Source organism: Pan paniscus, chromosome 16 (genome assembly GCF_029289425.2).
Source record: "Pan paniscus chromosome 16, NHGRI_mPanPan1-v2.0_pri, whole genome shotgun sequence".
NCBI classification, from domain to species: Eukaryota; Metazoa; Chordata; class Mammalia; order Primates; family Hominidae; genus Pan; species Pan paniscus.
The window spans coordinates 9,591,368-9,611,493 of record NC_073265.2 but is presented as its reverse complement, the minus strand read 5'-3'; the positions used below and the strand labels follow the sequence as shown (position 1 = coordinate 9,611,493).

At 48.3% G+C, this 20,126-nt stretch overlaps 1 protein-coding gene across 4 annotated transcripts in view; it reads right to left on the bottom strand.

The window, feature by feature from the left end:
- The window catches only part of ATP10A (ATPase phospholipid transporting 10A (putative)), a 186,336-nt gene that overhangs the window by 14,210 nt on the left and 152,000 nt on the right, over nucleotides 1-20,126 (bottom strand). For all 4 annotated transcript variants that reach the window (XM_003828068.6, XM_063596989.1, XM_055098745.2 and 1 more), the window contains 4 exons: nucleotides 15,288-15,391; nucleotides 15,067-15,193; nucleotides 9,002-9,186; nucleotides 1,907-2,234 (listed from right to left, as the gene is read on the bottom strand). In XM_003828068.6, coding sequence (XP_003828116.3) covers nucleotides 1,907-2,234; nucleotides 9,002-9,186; nucleotides 15,067-15,193; nucleotides 15,288-15,391 — 744 coding nt within the window. The remainder of the gene's footprint in view (nucleotides 1-1,906; nucleotides 2,235-9,001; nucleotides 9,187-15,066; nucleotides 15,194-15,287; nucleotides 15,392-20,126) is intronic.

Here is a 20,126-nt window from a genome sequence, read left to right as displayed (position 1 = left end):
TTCAGCCTCCTGAGTAGCTAGGACTACAGGTACCTGCCACCACACCCAGCCAGGTTTTGTATTTTTAGTAGAGATGGGGTTTCGCCCACCATGTTGCCCCAGCAGTTTTTTTTTTTCTTTTTTTGAGACAGGGTCTCTCACTCTATTGCCCAGGCTGGAGTGTAGTGGTGTGATCACGTTTCACTGCAGCCTTGACCTCCTGGGCTCAGGTGAGCCTCGCACCTCAGCCTCTCAAGTAGCTGAGACTGCAGGTGTATGCCACCACACACAGCTAATTTTTTTTATTTTTTGTAGAGATGGGGACTCACTATGTTGCCCAGGCTGGTCTCAAACTCCTGGGCTCAAGTGATCTTCCTGCCTTGGCCTCCCAAACTGTTGAGATGACTGGTGTGAACCACGTGCCCAGCCATGTGCTGATGTTCTTATGGGTCATTACTTTCCCGTTTTCTTTTGAGATTCCATTCTGTGTTTCCTTTTCTTTTTAATCAGCCAAGGATTTCCTTCCACTTCTTCAGGAATACCAGACAGCAGTGGCTACGCGGCTGAGCCAGGCACTGGCCAGGCCAGGGAAACATCATTCACGTCTTACTGTGTACTGTGGCCTTTCAGGGCTGACGTTGTCCTCGTGCTCCCAGGGAGGACACTGACGCTCAGAGGAGGAGGCTGGCACAGGGGTGGTGCAGGTCAGCCTGAAGACCATTTCCAGCTTCTCAGGGAAACCTGAGGGCCACCCCAGGCACATGAAGGCAACGATGGCCTCAGGACAGGCCGTGGCTGTTAGGTTCCCCGGGCCTCCTGAACACGTGCCCTGTGCCCACTCTCCTTAGCGGTTACTGGCCTCAGGGTGTGTAGAGCAGGGTCCCCATGACGACCGTGTTCAGGCCAGTGCTCGCTCTCCTCACTGCCACTGTAACCCAGGCTCAACAGCGGTCTCCTCTGGCCAGGTGAGGTGCCCACTGTGAACAGGCAGCAATCTCCATGTCAACAAGCAGGGGCTGTCACAGACCTTTTGCAGAAAATACTGCCAACACTGGCTGATTGATTGGTGAGGGTACTTGATTTCTGATCCAGTTCTCACCTAGGTGTAGATTCTATTTACAGGGAGGCCCAATTGTTGGCATGTGGGGATCACGGCCACTGCTTCCTTCCTGGCCCTCATCAGGAGGTGGTGCTGCTGAGCCCCTGAACCTGTGCTAGAGACTCTGCCTGCACTAGAAGTGGGCAGAGAGGATGTCCTGGAAGGAGGCGAGTGGCCACCATCCCATCCCTAGAGAGGAGCAGACAGGGCTCTCCAGGCCAACAGTGTCTGCCAGGAAAAACCACCATGAGAAACACAGTCCTTAAATAACTGGTGTAAAACTGAGCAGTGATGTGTATCTGAGGATGGACTTATTTACTCAGAAGCCTGTCCCAGAACCATCAGCACAGCTGACAGGAGGCAGTGGGAATTCTGGTCACCAAGCCTCTGGGCCCTTAGGGCGTTACAAAGCCTTGGACACCCGGAGGTTCATGGTGACCAGAACCAGCTGCAAAGGGCCTTCTAAGTTGGCCTGGGCTAAGGCTGAGTGTGTAGTGCCCTCTGCTGTGGCCAGGACAGACTGGGACAGGCAGGTCTCTTGTGTCCTGTCTCCTGAGAAACAGGGTAAGCTCCATCTTGTTGCCGTAAAGCAGCACTGGATTACTGACCTTGCAGCATGAACCTGTAACTCTGCTACTCTCTTTTGTGGCTTTCCAATGTAAACTTTACCTTCGGAACATGTTGCCTGCTCTATCACACTGGGTGTGATTTTACACACACAGAAAGAAAGGTGAGGAAGTGTTTTCCCATCTCGTGGTGTAGCATGGAAGGGTAGAGGAAGTTTGGGTCCAGCTGGGAGGAGGCCGTCTGGCCAGCTGGGATACTTGCCTATGGCCAGGGTCATGGCCTTGAGCTTGCTCCGCACCAGCTTCACCACCATGCTCTTCTGCAGAGGCGTCGACCGACAGCAGAGGACGGAGCGGCACTGCTTGGCAAGGAAGAGGAATTTGTCCTCCAGGTTTTTCTCGAGAGCGTAGGCCAGGCTTCTCCCATCGATCACGAGGCTGGGTCTGCGGCCAGAGGCAGTGGACGTGGAGGGTGGGCAGAGAGAGGAGAACCTCATGCTCACTTTGCCCTTGGTCTTCTCAGGGGCTCTCTGGAGGCCTCTGGACTGCACGTAGCGTAGGCACTGGTCTAGCAGGGCTGCACACGCCTCCTGAAAGGGACATGAGAGGACAGCGCAGTTCCCTCAGAGTCATGCCACAAACATCCCCGCCCTGGCTCAACACCTCTGGAGCTGACATCCTTCCGGGCTCCAGGCTGCAGTACCCGCCTGCCCAGAGGCCACCCTCCAGAAACTGTGAAGTTCAGCCGGAGAGGATGACTTTCCCCAGAGAAGAGACTGAATTGGTGGCCGGGCACCGTGGCTCACGCCTGTAATCCCAGCACTTTGGGAGGCCGAGGCGGGCGGATCACGAGGTCAGGAGATCAAGACCATCCTGGCTAACATGGTGAAACCCCGTCTCTACTAAAAATACAAAAAAATTAGCCAGGCGTGGTGGCGGGCGCCTGTAGTCCCAGCTACTCGGGAGGCTGAGGTAGGAGAATAGCATGAACCTGGGAGGCGGAGCTTGCAGTGAGCCGAGATCATGCCACTGCACTCCAGCCTAGGTGACAGAGCGAGACTCTGTCTCAAAAAAAAAGAGACTGAACTGGTCTAGGTTTCTCTAAGATCTTACTTGATCACCCATGATACAGTGCAGAGGTTGGAATGGACCATCTTCACTTTGGAAGGCCGTACTGTATTATTGTGAAATTGCTGGATAGTTAGACTGAAGGCCCTCCGTGTACTTTTTGATAGTTCTCAGAGGCCCTTACCTAACCCCCCAAGGACTAACTGCAGGACACAAAGCTCTGCAAAAGGCTTTGTTATGATTAGCCCCTAAAGAAATGCAATTTTCAGTATCCTCCCTAAGTTCTCCAATTCTGCCAGGAAAAGAAAAAAAAAGCACAATTACGGAGGCTTTTAATAGGCAAAACTTGATCTGGATTCCAGAGAAAGGAGGAAAACCTACGGTGGTAGCAGCACTAGGGATCAGGGGCAGGAGCTGGAGGCACAGGAGGGACCACCGTCTCCAGGAACAAACACGCTCCGGGGAGCCTGGGCAGCTCCCGATCCTCCGCAGACGGTGAGTCTGCCAGGTCAGTGACCAGTGCCCTGCAACACACCACGGAAATCCAGCTGTGTTCAACACACGCTTACTGAGGATCCTTTGTATTCAGAAAATGAAGTCAGACTAGAGAAAAGAAGACTGAAAAGACACAGTTACTGCCGTAGGGGGAACAGACAGCTGATGCACACACACTCATGGCTGCAGCAAATCACCAACCAGGATGTGCGAAAGTGTGGAGATGGACAGGAGAGGGAGAGCTTTGCTTCCAGGGCATGGGGTGGGATATGGCAGTAACTGGGGAAGGCCTTGAGGAGAATGCAGGATGCCATCACAGGAACTCCATGAGCTCCCTGGACCCGCACAGCAGTGGAGACTCCTCCTTCATCCCCGTTGCTCCCACTGACTGCAGCCTGCACGTGGGCAGGGCGCATAGGCTCACTACTGCAGAGCTCTGAGAGGGAGTAGCAGCCGATGGACTGGGAGAGGAGACAAGTGTGCTAAGGACACTGAATGGGTGGTGGGTATGTCACTGTTACTCTGGTAGCCCCTGGCTTAGCCCAAGGCACCAGGGAACCTGGACGTGGGCTCCAAGGCAAGGACAGAGAGAGCTCCAGGAGACACCTTCTAGCTCTGGCTTGAGGAGTGAAAAGGGGGTTCCCAATGCTCTGAGAAGATGCGAAAGTCTCCAATTTTATTTATTCTTTTTCGTCTATTATTTTGAACTCAGTCCCAGGCAATTTTGCTACCGTGGCTGTGCAGGAATGGCAGTGGCTGAACTGTCTGCTGCCGCAGACTCCAAGGGAGCTAGACCCTCCTTTCCATCAGAGCCTGTGGTGCTCTGTCTTCTATTCTGCCCCCACTTGGCGCTGGACGCAGGAGAAGGGCAGGAAATATGGGAAGAAGAAGGTGACACACTCCAGCTTTCCTGCCAGAAGACTGAAAAGGGGATTCTTGGGGAACCAGAGGCGCTGGAAAAATTGTAAAGAGAAGCTTGGCTAACTGACCCCATAATGTTGTTAATGAATTCCTGGGCTCACCCATAACAAAGCCTTTGAGAGGCAAACTCTGCAACAGACTGCCACCCAAGTTCCAAGGTGACCTGTGGAGGGCAAAAATGCAAGACTAGGTCTTATAAACATATCTGCCTTTGAAACCAATACCCAGAGCTCACAGCCCAAACCCCACAGGGTTGATCACCTGCTTAAAAAAAAATCCACATTCTCCATAGAAGTTTAAAATGGCCAGTGTCATAACATAATATTCAAAATGCCCATGATGCAATCCAAAACTTCTTAGCATACAAAGAACCAGGAAAATCTTAACTCTGTGGAAAAAGACAATCCACAGAAGCCAATGTCAAGATGACACAGATACTGACATTATCGACAAAGAAAGACGAAAACAGCCATTATCCAAATGTTCCAAGAAGTAAGATTGAACATGCTGGAAATGAACAGAGAGACAGTCTTGGCCAAAAAGAAGGAAGATATTTCAGAGAACCAAATAGAAATTTGTGACAGAAATACATTAACTGAAATAAAAAGCTCACTGGATTCTAAATCTTCTATGCAGATACTCTGCCCTCAAGGAGAAAACTATAACTCCACACTCCTTAACTGTGAGCTGTGCACAGTGACTTCCTTCGGAAGAATTCAGTATGGGAAGAGGCAAAGAGTACAGTGACTAAAAGGTCAACCCCAACAGTGACATGGTGTTGACAGCATGTACCCTTGATAGGATATGATGAAAATGGCACTTGACCTCTGTGGCTGTCCTCCTTAAAACCCTTAGCTCCACTTTAGTGATAAGAAAAACATCAGACAAATCCCAATATAGGGGCATTCTACAAAATACCTGGCCAGCACTCTTCAAAATGGTCAAAATCATTAAAAATAAAGAAAGTTTACCGAAGTGTCACAGCCAAGAAGAGTGTAAGGAGGCATGATGACAAAATGTAATGTAGTGTTCTGGATGGGATCCCAGAACAGAAAAAGGACACTAGGTAAAAACTAAGGCAATGTATGAACTTCAGAAAGTAATGATGTATCAACATTGGCTCCTTAATGTAATAAATTTACTAGGCTAATGTAAGATCAGTAACAGAATAAATTATGTATGGCATACATGAGAAATAAGTGTGTACTATCCTCACAGTTTTTCTCTAAATTTGAAACAATTCTATATATAAAGTTTATTTTTGAAAACTCTCTGGATGGGCTCAATGGCAGAATAGACACGACCAAGGAAAGAGCCAGTGAAGATCCGCTTTCACTTAATGAATAGTAAATATATTTTCTCTTCCTTAAGATTTTCTTGATAACATTTTCTTTTCTCTAGCTTACTTTATTGTTAGGAATACAGCATATAATACATACAATAAACAGAATAGGTGGTAATTGACTATTTGTTATCAGTAAGGCTTCTGGTCAACAGCAGGCTATGAGTAGTTAAGTTTTTGGAGAGTCAAAAGTTATATGTGGATTTTTGACTACATGGAGGGATTGGTATCCCTAACCCCTATGTGTTCAAGGGTCAAGTGTACTACAAACAGTTGGAAAATAGAAATTTAAAAATACTACTTACGAAACCTACAAAAAACGTTGTACAGATGGTCCCTGACTTACAATGGTTCAATTTACAAATTTTCAACTTTTGGATGGGTCTTTTGGGGTATTAAATACATTTTCAACTTATGATATTTTTGACCTATGATGGGTTTATCGGGACATAACCCCATCATAAGTTGAGGAGCATCAGTGCTTGGGAATGTATCTAACAAAACATGTATATGATGTGTATGCTGAAAACTATAAAATGCTGATAAAAGAAATAAAAGAAGACCTAAAAAATGTAGAGATATACCATGTTTACAGAGTGGAAGATCAACATGATAAAAATATCAATGCTTCCCAAATTGATTTATAAATTTAACAAAATTCAAATAAAAGCTCCAGCAGGAATTTCTGAACAGAAAAATTAATTTAAAATTCATATACGAAGGCAACAAATAAGAAGACTAGCCAAAACAATTTTGAAATAGAATAAAGTTGGAGGAATAACACTACCAATTTTTAAGACTTATAAAAAACTACAGTAATCAAACTACTACAATGAATCAATACACATCGTATTGGTGAAGGGATAGGCAAACAAATGAATGGAACAGAACAGAAAGTCTAGAAACAGACCCACACAAATATAACTAACTGATTTTTGACAAAGACGCTTTCAACCAAAAAAAGACGCTTTCAACAAATGGCACTGGAGGAACTGGGCAGCCACACGTGGAAAGATGAAGTCTAACCTAACCCTCACACCTTTCATGAAATGTGACCCAAAATGGACTGCATCTATAGATAAGATGTTAACGTGTAATGCTTTTAGAATAAAACACAGGAGAAAATATTCATAATCAGGCACATCTTAGACATGACACCAAATGCATGATACATAAAATTTTTAAAAAACGACCAATCAGACCAGGCACAGTGGCTCAAGTCTATAATCTCAGCACTTTGAGAGGCCGAGGCAGGACGATCACTTGAGTACAGGATTTTGACACCAGCCTGGGCAACGCTGGGGCATCCCATCTCTTAAAAAAATAAAAAATTAGCCAGGTATGCTTGTGCGCTCCTGTGGTCCCAGGTACTAGGGATGCTGAGGCAGGAGGATCCCTTGAGCCTGGGAGGTTGAGGCTGTAGTGAGTTGCGATGGCACCACTGCACTCCAGCCTGGGTAACAGAGTGAGACCTCATCTCCAAAAAAATAAAATAATAAAATAAAAATTAAATTTAACAAGAATAAAAATTTATCAAAACTAAAAGCTTTTGTGAAAGACAATATTAAAAAACAAAGAAGATAGGTATGAAATATATGCAAATCACATAGCCAACAAAGGACTTACATACAGAAAACATAAAGAATTCTCAAAACTGAACATTAAGAAAACAACTCAATTAGAAAATGGAAAAATACTTGACAATTCATCCAAGAGGATATTTGAATGGAAAATAAGCACATGGAAAGATGTTCAACTTCATTAGACACTAGTGAAATGCAAATTAAAACCATAACAAGATACCACTACACACCCCTTAGAGGGGCTAGCAGAAAAAAATCAATGACAATGCGAAGTGCTGGAAAAGACACTGAGCAAAGTAATACAGCACTTTGAAAAGCAGGCTGGTGTCTGGCAGCTTCTCATAAACTTAGACACATTCACATCTGACCTAGGTATTTAAAGAAATGAAAACATGTTCACACAAAAACCTGTATACACACATTTATAGAAGTGCTGTTTATGATTGTCAACAACCAGAAACAACTAAAATGTTCTTCACTGAGTGAATGGATATGCAAAATCTGGTGTTAGTGGATATTACTCAGCATCAAGGAGAAATATACTACTGGTTCATGCAACAGCTCAGGTGAATCTCAAAATTGTTATGCTGAGTGACAGAAGCCAGGCTCTGAAAGTTACACACTGGAGTATTCTGTTTACTTGACATCTGGAAAAGACAAAACTGTAGTTCTGGAGAACAGATTGGTGGCTTCCAGAGGTTAGAAAAGGAGGGAAGTTACAATTGCACGGGGGTAGCATGGCAGACTTTCTGGGGATGATGGAGCTCTCCTGGACTGTGGATAGGGTGGTGTATATACATATACAGATCTATGCACGTGTTAAAATTCATGTAAGTGTATAACCAAAAAAAGAGCCAATTTTACTATATGCTAATTATAAATAAATAAATAAAAGCAATGACCAGGTCATCAGGTCAACCTTTAGTATAAATTCGCAAACTTTCTTGGAGAAAGAGGTCACTTAAAAAAAAAAAAAGGCCCTGGTGAAGGCACAGGCTCTGAAGCAGGGTGACCTTGCATAGATGTGAGAGGAAGGGGGTGCCCCGGCCAGCGTGGCTGTGAAGAAAGGACTGGGAATGGTGGGAATCTGGATCATAGAATCCAATGGAACAAGGTGCGAGAGTCACAATGGCGTCTGTACAATGCGGACAACGGGGCTCAGCAGGCAGCCTTTCCTACACTTACAGATGGAGTGAGAGGCCCTAGAGGCCAGGAGATGAGTGGGGGCTGCTGCAATAACTCACGGAGCAGGAATGCTCCCACCAAGGCCATCTCAGAAAGGGGCACTCCCAAGCGACAAAGTCCCAAGGTCCTGACATATGATGGTGCAGGTGTGGACCTAAGAGGGTGGGGTGGGGAGTCTGAGTGTGAGCCCCAGAGAGGCTGTGGTGGCTTTGGCCACACTGGGGAGGAGCAGATCAGCCACAGCAAGACAGTTCCCTGCTCCATTCAAGAAGCCTGAAAGCCGGCGCAAGAAGTTTTGAGTGGGAACTTCTGCGAGGACTGAGAGCCCAGACCAGGGCAGTATATGAAGTAGCTATTGGCCACAGACTTGGGGATTTAAACAGACAAATCCAACTGGATAAAGAAGTCCTCAGTGCCTGCAATGGTCCTGAGGTGGTCAGTGCTAAATGGACCACTGCCCTGGCTCCACTGTGGAAGCACATGGGACCTCACGAGAAAGTTCTTTGATGACTTGGACACTATGTCAGGAGAAACCAGGCTGAACTTTGTATCAATAAAGCCCAGACGTGCATTCCTTCGGTACTAAGAAATTCCAGCAAACTTTACCTCTTCCAAGGCAATAACATGCACATCCTAAACCCGAACGCGGAGGGTGAGGTCCTTCTCACAGCAGCTGCCAGGAATGTGAGTGTCTGCCAAGGGGGTCACGATAAACATGGACCACCCCAGGGGAAGGAAGCGGAGCCACTTGAAACCCACCTACCTGGGAAGTGGCATTCAGGGTGATGACCTCCTCGTCGTGGTCCAGCAGTTTGCAGGCATATGCAATGTTGACAGCTGTTTCTTGTTTGTCACCAGTGAGAACCCAAATCTGCAGGCCCGCTTGACGCAATTTAGAAATAGTTTCAGGGACTCCGTCCTGCAGGCGGTCTTCAATCCCAGTGGCACCTGGTCAAATGCACAGCAGTGTGAGCGAACCCGCTTCTCACGTGCCCCCCAATCCTTCTGGGGTGCAAATGGCATGCACCAGATACACCAAAGGCAGGCACTGGTACAGCCCCTGTTGCCTGGGCCTTGCCCGGGGCTGGGCTGCCAGTTGTCTGCCATGTAGTGACAGGAAGTCCCCTGTGGAACCATTTCAGGACAGTGGTGGACGCTTTTGACAGCTCTGTCGATGTGACTCAGTCGAGTGCGTAGGAATAACTGTGAGTCACTGAGCACAATTATGTGTACTTACACCAAAGTATCTCAACTTTTTTCTAACTTGTATCTTTACAGATAACCTGAAAGCAAAGCGTATGGGAAGGTGTTGGGAATGACGATATTCGGAGGGATAAAAATATCGTCTTAAAAATTGCCCATCCCATAGAAAGCTTCTGGTGAATGAAATTCAGAATGTCCAGTCTCAACAATGCTTATTACTAGTCACTATAGAAACAGACTTCACAGGTAAGGCCATTATTTCTTGAAACCAAGATTATCCTAAATACGCTTTTTCCACAAACATAAAGAAGTTGAGAGGCAGGTTTTGCCTTTTTGGTCTCAGTATGTTGGGAAAAATCTACTATTGACTGCGGAAATGTGCTTAGGCCTGCCTCAGATTTTTTTTTTTTTATTTTTATTTTTTTAAGATCTGTTTACATCTTGGTGAGATGGTTTCTGTCTTCCCCACTCTGGAAGTGAGCTGCAGCCCCGGTCCCTAGGTTCGAGCCCTGACTGAGGCTCCTTTACTGCGCTACACCATGCTGTGCCCTGTGCTGGGATGCTGCTATGGACTGAGCGTTTGTGTCCCCCAGATCCATAGGAGGGAGCACTAATCCTCAGTGTGGTAGTATTAGGATGTGGGGCCTGCAGGAGGTAATTAAGTTCAGATGAGGTCATGAGGATGGGGCTCCCGTGATGGGATCAGTGTCCTTATAAAAAGAGGCACTGGGGTCGGGCGCGGTGGCTCACGCCTGTAATCCCAGCACTTCGGGAGGCCGTGGTGGGCGGGTCACTTGAGGTCAGGAGTTCCAGACCAACCTGGTCAATGTGGTGAAACCCTGTTTCTACTAAAAATACAAAAATTACGTGGGCGTGGTAGTGGGTGCCTGTAATCCCAGCTGCTCGGGAGGTTGAGGCAGAATTGCTTGAACCCAGGAGGTGGAGGTTGCAGTGAGCTGAGATCATGCCACTGCACTCCAGCCTGGGTGACAGAGCGAGACTCTGTCTCAAGAAATAAATAAATAAATAGGCATTGGAGAGGTGGTTTCTCAATCTCCCCATTGTGTGAGAACACTGCAAGGAGGCGGCCATCTGCAAACTAGGAGGAGATCTCACACCAGACACTGCGAGCTGTTAGAACCTTGATCTTGGACTTTTAGCCTTCAAAAGTGTAAGAAGTAAATGTCTGTGCCTTAAGTCCCCAGTCTGTGGTATTGTGTGACAGCAGAACAAACGAACTAAGCCACCCTTACCCCTTCTTCTAGAATGACAGGACGGCAGGCATGGGGAGGGGAAGGTAGAACTGAGGTACAGTAAACACACAAGTGTACATTTCTTAAATATTCCTTTGATACACTTTCACAAGTCACATACCAGTGTCACCAGCCCTGAGCTCAGGGGGCAGAACATCACCAGCACCCCAGAAGACCGCCTCAGGGGCAAGTGGCTGATCTGCTGTCTTCCAGCTCAGGTAGCCTGGGCCTAGCTCCCATGTCGGGGATATACTGGAAGGTGATGTGGGAACTTGGGGAGGGCCCAGAAAGGAGGAGGGAACATTGCACCCATGCTGCACACTGCTCTGAACCTTATAACCTGAGTACCCTGGGAAGACCACACAGAGTGTGGAGCTTAAGACCTGCTCAGGAAGAAAGCCAGGTCACGCTCTGTGCTCCCCGCGAGCACATCCCCAGCCACCCGGGCACCGGGAGGGCATCTGACCTTAGCTTCGCTCCTCTACCCTGGCCCTTGGGCTCTAGCAGGGGGGCAGACTGTGTGTGGCCCGTGTCCCTGGCTCATCCTGAGTGTCACTTGTACTATGACAGGTTCCTTGATGTCTGGGGAAGACAGGGATGGTCTCGCCTTCCTCTGTGTGTTCATAGTAATTCATTCATACTTAATGATAGTAATAATGATTATAGAGTAAGACTAATAATGGCTAACCTTGATGGATTACTGACAATTTGCCAGGATAACGCTTCCACTACAGTGCTTGAAACATAACCCAAGCAGTTGCCCACTCTTCTCTAAATGGCAACTTCCTGCCTCAAGGACCTTGTGCCTCCCACCTTTGTATCCCAGCTGCCGAGCTAAAGTCCCTCAGTCAAATGTCTGCCAAGAAAGAAAGCAGGGAAGGCCTTGCCGGAAACTCCAGTAAGGAGGGTGTCTGCTGTTTCACAGGAAAAAGTTAACACCTTGAAAACAGAACCTCCTTAGTTCAGGAGCTAATTGGTCAAACTCATGGGCCTCCCACTGGGTCACCCCACCAACACTCACCTTTATAAGGTGTGAGCCTGAGTCAGGTGCAGAATAGCATTGAACTGAAAAAGGAGTTATGGGAGGGACCCCCACCTCGGCATGAAAGACGGCAGAGGAAAGAGTGCCTGCAGGCAGCAGCCTTTCAAGATGATTTGGGGCACAGCGGCTTTCTTCAGCTTTCCAAGGTACTTGTTTGTGATATAATTTATGTGACTCTGAGTAAATGCCACTGTCTTTACGACCTGACCCTCTGGAAGGCCTGGCATTTCTGAGTATCATAACTCAGGAGTTGGTGGTGTGCAGAGCCCAGCGTCACTGTGCTTGGTGCCACACAGCTTTGAATGGGAGGGGAAAGGATTTCACCAACGAGGAAGTTTTAGACATTTAGAGAAACTAGCAAGGACACTGGGGAAAATGAGCAAGAGTATCCTTTGAATTTAGGTTCCTGCCCAGAGCATTAAGGAAAAGAAAATTTCAAGAGCATGGAGAGAATGGAGATCCTTTCTGCTGAAGATAGTTATGTATGGTTCTCTGATGCTATTTAAGATAAGCACCTGGGCCTGGTGCAGGGGCACACGCCTGTAATCCCAGCACTTAGACAGACTGAGGCAGGAGGATCACGTTAAACCAGGAGTTCGAGACAAGCCTGAGTGAGACCCTGTCTCTACCAAAAAAAGTAAAAATTTATCTGGGCCTGGTGGCACACGCCTGTGGTCCCAGCTACTCAGGAGGCTGAGGCGGGAGGATCACTAGAGCCCAGAAATTTGAGCTCACAATGTGCTGTGATCGCACCATTGCACTCCAGCCCAGGTGACAGAGTGAGACTCTGTCTCAAAGCAAAAAAACAAAAAACAAAAAACAAAAAAAAGCACCTTCATGAAAAGATTTGGCTTTGGAATGGTAAAAATATAAGTGGCTGGCTTCACTTTTCTTAATGAAGCTGAGGAGCTGGAACACAGTGCCCGCGTTTGAGCCATGTGAACACTAAGGTGGTGGGTGGCTCTCATACTCTCCAGCTCAGGCCACGTCATTTGAAACATAAACATATCAGGTAGCAGGAGATGGTAAGTGGTTAACAACCGGTCTGTGGGAGGAAGGTCGATTTACTGCATTTGCTCATTTCTGTGGTGTAAATACTCCCACCTTGGCTGACTTCAATCTACTAACATAGCATCAAAAGGCGACGTGAGATTCCTGAACATTTATGTGGGCTACTGCAAAATTCTTCAAAATGTATCCATGAGCTCTGCCAGGAGGCGTGAGCAGGCTCCAGTGCACGGCTGGCACCCATGTGGGCAACCCAGGAGTTCCATCGCTGACACATCTCAGAGCCATCCTCACGTGCACCTGGAGGGAAGGAATCCACCTGAGGATGACAGCGGGATGTGGTGGAATCGGTTTGGAGAAACGCTGATGACCAGGATCCCGACTCCAATCAGAGGAAGTGGAACAGGGGATCGGTAGAAAACTCTGATTTTGGATCTTCACACAGTTGCCCAAGTAAAAATTATAGAATCCAAGCAAGGAATCCCCATGAAAAAGGCCTAAGAAGATGACTGGATCTCAAGTTCACCATGAGCCTCGGGTGCCGCAGGGGCCGTTAACAACTTAGGATATGTTAACAGAGCTGCAGCATCCAGGCCAAGAGAGGTGACCGATGCATGATCACCAGAGAAAGCCTGCAGAGGAGAGGCCAGCTGGGTGGAAACGGTGTGGAAGCACCAACCAGGAGACTCACCACACAACCGCTCAGTGCCAGGCCCTGTGCCTGCGCCACGCTCAGTGCCTCCCGTCATCCCTTCCTTTCACCCTCACAAGAGCCCGAAACACTGGGATTACCACAGAGCAGAACTTGGATGCAAAAAGGATTGAGCCACTTGCCCCAGGCTGTCCGATCAGCCTGCATGACCATCCTGCATGACCAGCTTGCAGTGGCAGAGCAGGGCTGGATAACTGAGTCAGGGCTCCTGGGCTCTGAGAGCAGGGAAGATGGAGAAGGGGCAGCCTGGGACTCACAGCCATCTCCCCAAATAGTCAAGGTTTCATCATGTGGAAAAGGGAGGAGATTCTGTCTGCATTACTCCAGGGGGCGGAACCAGCAAGCACTGTGAAACGGCACCGGAGGGCCAATTTCACTCCATCTGAGAAGTTAGTGCTGTCCAGGGGAAAAGCTCCTCCCTGGGGAAGGTGCCCCATAGTGAAGGGTTAAAAACAAGGCTGGTCAATGAGGCTGGGCGGGCACGTCTGGGACAACCAGCAGATGCCTCCTACCCCACAGGCCTGCACAATACTGTCTTCCGGGGAAGCCCAACCAGTCCAGACGACAGCAGCCCTGCTTTAGTAAGCCAAAACTTCAGGGCCTAAAAACAGGCACAGCCATTTCTCAGGTGTTCCATTTAATTCACATCCAGGGCTGCCACTCATGGTGCCACTGGGCCCCTGGATCCCAGGGCTTTCCGAGTAATGCGTGGCCTCCTATAAGATTCTGTGGGCAAACAATATATAAAATGTGTGCAGATATATGTTATGCCTAGTGTACATTATGCTATTAAATGCAAACCTTAACTATGTATTATACTAGAAATGTAGATGTAAATATATAGCTATCCCAACTCCTCTGCCCAGAAAAAGAGGGCAAGTGAACACCGCCTTTTTGTGTTAAGTGAAGATGAACTCCCCAGGGCTTTGTGCTCGAGAAGTACCATCTGACTCACAGCACCCGGGATGGAGGTGGGGGTGGACCATCCTCAACACCAGCTCTTCAAGGACACACAGAGCATGTATACAATGACTTGGCTATTTAATGAATGCTTTAATAAATAGGAAAATAAATATTTTAAGTATTAAAGTAAGCATTAACATAATAAATACCTTCATTTATCACTAATACTAGTTAGCATTTATTAAGTACCAAGATGAACACAGTTGGAAATGTGGACATATTTCAGTAAAAATGAGCCCATTTTCTTTTCATTCACCTCGAATCTGTGAAACATTCCTAAGATGCAAAATGCAGCAGTTTCTGGGTCCCAAAAGTTTCCCTGTTTCCCGAGGGAAAAATCCTTTCAACTCCCAACTGTCAGAAATCTCACTCCTTGGCTCTATTTTTGGTGGGAAACCAGGTTAAGGGGAAGCATGGCAGCTGCTGTCTTGGGGTGCCTCGGGGGCAGCACGTGCACCTCACAGAAATGAGACTAGGAGAAGATTCAGGCAAGCACCCTCCCGCCTCGGCTGTGCCAGCGTCCTGCCAGGTGGCTCCCTAACCAAGGCCAGCCTGCGGAGCAGCCGCTGACAAGAGCACTCACCCCTCCAGGGCCGTCCCTGCAAACTCCACACTGCCCTTAGGCATGCGACTCTCAAGTTAATTACCTAATAAGTGCAGGTTGGTCTCCAGGCGAATGGCAGACTGGAAGAGGAGCTCCTCGCTGTTTTCCAGGGAGGATTCGGCTTCTAGGTGGCTTTGCAACCAGCAGGCATACTCCTCTTTACTCAGAACCTATGGGAGATACATTGTTGAGTGCTGCACCGGGCGCTGCTCACTGTGGGGCGGCCACCTGCACGTGCACCCTCGTGGAGCTGCCCCCACTCACCCTCTTGGCGATGCACAAGGTGCGCAGGCCTTCCGCCGCATACACGTTGAGGTAATTCTGAGTTTTGCTCCGAATCTTTTTTTGATGCCTCCCTCTGGCGTCAACTAGGTTGGAGAATAAGCAGAAACATGGGTAAGAACTGGCGCCTGTGGAATGATCTTCAGACACTCCGAGATTTACCCCACGTCTGTTCGTTACTTGAGAATAGAGCACAAGTTTTCATATAGAATTCAAAGCAAAAACGAGCTGTTATGTTTTAAAAAAGAGTCTCATCAATATGCAAATGTTTGACTGTTTTATTTTATTTTTTTATAGAGACAGGGTTTTGCCACGTTGCCCAGGCTGGTCACGAACTCCTGGGCTCAAATCATCCACCCGCCTCGGCCTCCCAAACTGCTGGGATTACAGATGTGAGCCACTGCGCCCTGCTGATATTTGGCTGTTTTTAACATCCTTTGTTGAAATAAGCTCATGAAAGTAAAAACTACATCAAAAGTCATTTGGCATCCTTTTGCCCAGCCTATTAAATGGAGGCTCACGTTCTTCCTGTTAATGAAAAGTCTTACTTAATGGGAAGTGCACTTTCTATCCTCAGAACAGTAGGATCCTTACAAGTAGCATTGCCAGATACAACAAACGATGTCTAAATATGGCATAGGACATACTTTTACTTAAAAAAGGACTTGTTTGTCTGAAATTCAAGTTTAACTGGACATTCTATATATATAGTTTGTGAAATCTGGCAACACTACTGACCAGTCATGAGGCCCGTGGCCCAGGAAGGATTATCTACTAATCTAAGTCCACCGCCTGAAAGAGGACCTGGTAAGAGACCCTTTTACATGCCTGACCATGCTGCATTCTCCATAGGGGTGACAGAGCCTTCAAGGGAGTGATCACTGGTTCTTGGAGGTGGAAGAATCTTACTCTTTTCTAAACAAAGTCTAAGTACACATATAGAACATAAACAGATACACAGCATATCTATGTTATTAAAAGGCCATGAGGGGACAATTGAAAAAGAAGTCAGAAAAGACTCTTCATGGAGTTGATAATGGGGAAGAAAAACAGTTGCCCTAGAATCCTTTGCTTTAGGTATTTACATTTCCCGAAAGGATGATGCTCAAACTCATCTGTGTATTCCTGGTATCGTGGTAACACTCTTAGAAGATGCAGATAACCTTTTCCCAGAATCAGATTGTTCCTCGAGCAAAGCCGTGCCTAACTGAGGGGCTTTGGAATTGAAATACTCATGATAAAGCTGTCCCATTGTCCTGAGGAGAGGTGACATGTGGCGTGCACTGGGACGTGCAGTGGTACCGGGTGTGACACTGAGATTAACCACTCTCCAAAACAAAATGAACTGAGCCCACGGAGGGAGGATGGGCCACTCGGGACCCTGGGTGCCCCAGACGAGGAGACAGCCCCACAGGTGTCTGCTTCTCAGGTGGACAATGGGGTGTTTCTTTGCAGGGCCATCTGCACAGAGCCTAGTGACAGGGAGCACCTGGCCTTGCCAGGCAGAAGTGGCTGAGCCCGTTGTCCTCTCCTGCAGACATGGACACACACCTGTGCCCCTTCTGGCGAGATCTGCCCCTCGTTCTTGGGTGACTTTTCCCTTACATGTCCTGCCGCACCTACCACTGGGCAGTCACTGCGGAATACCGAGGCTGGGCTTTGGAGGGTGGGGCCCTTGTGGAGGCTGGAATCGGTCTACACTCTGATGGGGGGTAGGAGAGGATGGGAAGAACTCAAGCTCCAAGGAGACCATCACTGAGGAGCTGGGGGAACCTCTGAAGGAGAATGTACTGGGGAACAAGAGTGTGGATCCCCAGAGGCATTCAGTCAGCCCTGCTCTTCTCCACTTGCTGAAGTGATGCTGGGGGTGGCTGATTTCGAGCTGAAGGCATGGCAATTTTCACACTGCATTTTAGGCAACGGTCATGCAATATTAGCCCTTTCTTTCTGATGTTCCACAGCCACCGAAGTCCTGTGTGTCTTGTCTCCCTATGGTGACAGGAGGAATTCTGTGCCTGGAACTCAGCTCCTTGGGTGAAGAGTGACACCACCTGCGGGAGTGGGACCAGTGCTGCCCGGCGCCCCCTGCTGGGCAGGGACAGTCGAGAGCTCTGTGCTGCAGGACCCTGAGGCTGCATCTGGGTCGGGGCAGGAGCAGGGGGCTAAGGGGCACAGCTCCAGGTGCAGTCTGCGAAGATGACTCCAGTGCCCACTGACCCCAGACACAGCAGGGCCGAGACAGCTGCACCTGACAGTGGGCTGCACCTGATGTTCCCACCAGGAGACAGCTGGCGAGTGGTGCTTGCAGACCCACAGAGAGGCCCTCAGAGGGATGAGGGTAGCCTCTCTTCATGATTTTACCACGTGCTTTAAAATTGCTCCAAGTGATATTTCCATTTCTTCTAAGCTTTACAAGCGATATTTCCCCAATAAGGAGTTATCTTATTAAAATGGTAAACTAACGTGCAGTCCCTGCTTGTACATGCATGTACTCATCATGCAAAAAATATATACTGGTTACTGCATGGTATCAATGTGTGAGGCCCACGCTAGGCAGTGGGCTACGGCCATCTCTCTGTCCTTGCTCTGGGAGAAGGCAGAGTGGCCTCAGGTTTACACCTTAAAGACCACTCCAAGTAGCAATGCCACCAAAGCATAAGCAAGTGGATCTTAACAAGAAGGAGCCAGAGACTTGGGAAAGGTACCGAGTGGACGCTGGACATCAATGTAACAGCAGGCACTGAGCTAGGGGCTCGTGTGGGGACTTCCCGTGAGAGGCAGGCACTGTGATTTCCTTTGTAGATGGGAAACTGAGGCACAGAAAGAGTGAGTGACTTGTCCAGGGTCATCCCAGCCGTAAGTGTAGACCTGGGATTTGAACAGAGATCTGTGAGAATGGGTTGGGGTGGAGTCCCTGCTTGTTGCCTGACACCACACCTGCCAGGGCAGGTGAGCCACGGCCCCATCCTGCTGATATCATACAGTCACGTCCACTATCTGCTCAGCCAACTCGGGCCTCTTCTGGTGAAAGTGTTTCCAGCCCTCTGAAGAGGGCATCAGATTAAGTCTGGAGTGGGACACCTCTGTGCCCTCCTCAGTTTGTCACCTACACACAGGTAGTAAGTTGATTTACACAGGCAGAGCGATTCCCAGGCACAGTGAGCCCTCTGCAATGAGTCTGCACCTATCCACACCCCTCCACCACTCCCCAAGTAAAAGGCGAATGATCTGTGCATAAGGGCAGGCAGTCACAGGTGGATAACTTCCAGGGGACTCCAGGGCCCTCCTGTAGTCGTTCTCTTGGGAAACTGCTGGGGTCTCTGAACTTCCTGAACCTTAACCTGCCCAGTGTTGACACGTAGATCTTCCCTATCCAAAGCTGACTTCATGCACTGCTTGGAAATTCCCAGAGGAAGGCAGAGATCAACACAAGCCCTTGATTAACTTTTCCTATCAATGTCATGGTTTTGATAAGGTGAGAGTTGTGACAATGTCATTACCTGGCCCTTCCATGATGCCATGGATTTGAGGTTCTTTTTCTTATCTGCAGTTACCTGGTTATGGGAAGCTCCCTTCCTGAGACCCAGAGCAAAGCCACGCTGACGATGCCAGGCCTGAGAGGCTCCCCGGCCTGGGCAGGGGCTCCCCCACCCCGACTGTGAGTTTGATTTTGAGTCGGAGGAGAGCAATGTGGATTGTCTTGTAACCGGCATCAGGTGCCTTCCCAACTTGCAGACAAACGAGGAAATCCCTGGCTCACTCAGGGGCCTCTGGAGGCCAGGCCACCACTGTTCCTTTTGCCATGGCCCTCGGCACCTGCTAGTGAACAGGCAGGGGGGCCCTGCCTCTTGATAATGCTCTATCCACTCTGGGAAGGTACCAGAAAAGCAGGGGTAGAAGAGTGAGCAGGTCGTGATGCTAAATTCATTCAATTGAAAGGCATCCAGTTTTCTGGGCTATCCTTGGTAATTTTTTGGGGGGGACGGGGTGGAGTGTGAAATGTGGTCCTTCTTTTATGAAATGATGGCTGATGGTATTAGTGAGACTTAGTGACAGCAGTTCTTTTTGTGTGTGTTCTGCTTTTGAGGTTTTTACTCATGTAAAAAAATATGTTGCCAGCAAAGACAAGCCCGGCAAGTGCTGCGGCCTTCCTTGCACAGCTCACAGGGCTCCCTGCTCTACAGGACTGGACAGGCCTCGCCTGCCAGTGCTGGGCAGCCATGCCAGGGCCACTCCATGCCTTCCCCTTAGACATCACCCGTCATGCTGTGAAGTCTGAAGCCCAGGACCCCTTATGTTGTCTTGAACCCAAGGCTGTGGAATAAGACAGAGAGATTTTTTTTGCTGTAGAATGAAATCACTCAGATAATTGCCCTATTTATGTTTTTCTTTTGCGTGGATGTAAACAATAATCGATTTTCAGAAGAAGCTTCCTAGAACTCAAAATCTGTCCATGAATTGGATTCTTTGCTGACTCCAAGGCAGAGCCACTGCAGTGGGAGAAAGGGAAGATCTCGCCCCGTGGTGGTCATCATCATGGAAGGTCATCCAAACTCCTCTCAGAGACACATTTGCAGATTTAGCTCAGCTGCATTTTGGAGGTCACAGCTCTGTGATGGGGACATGGATTTCCTGTATGAAGCTCTTCCTCCCATCCAATTCTCCATCATGAGTGGTCCTGGGCTTCTGTGCCAGGGGTCCTCTCCTGAGGCACTGAGATGCTGGCAAGAAAGGCCAGTGGGAGGTAAAGTACTCCCTAGCTCCAACTCGGAGCTCCAGAAGGGAGCAACCAGCTTATAGCATTTCCCAGCAGCTGCTGCC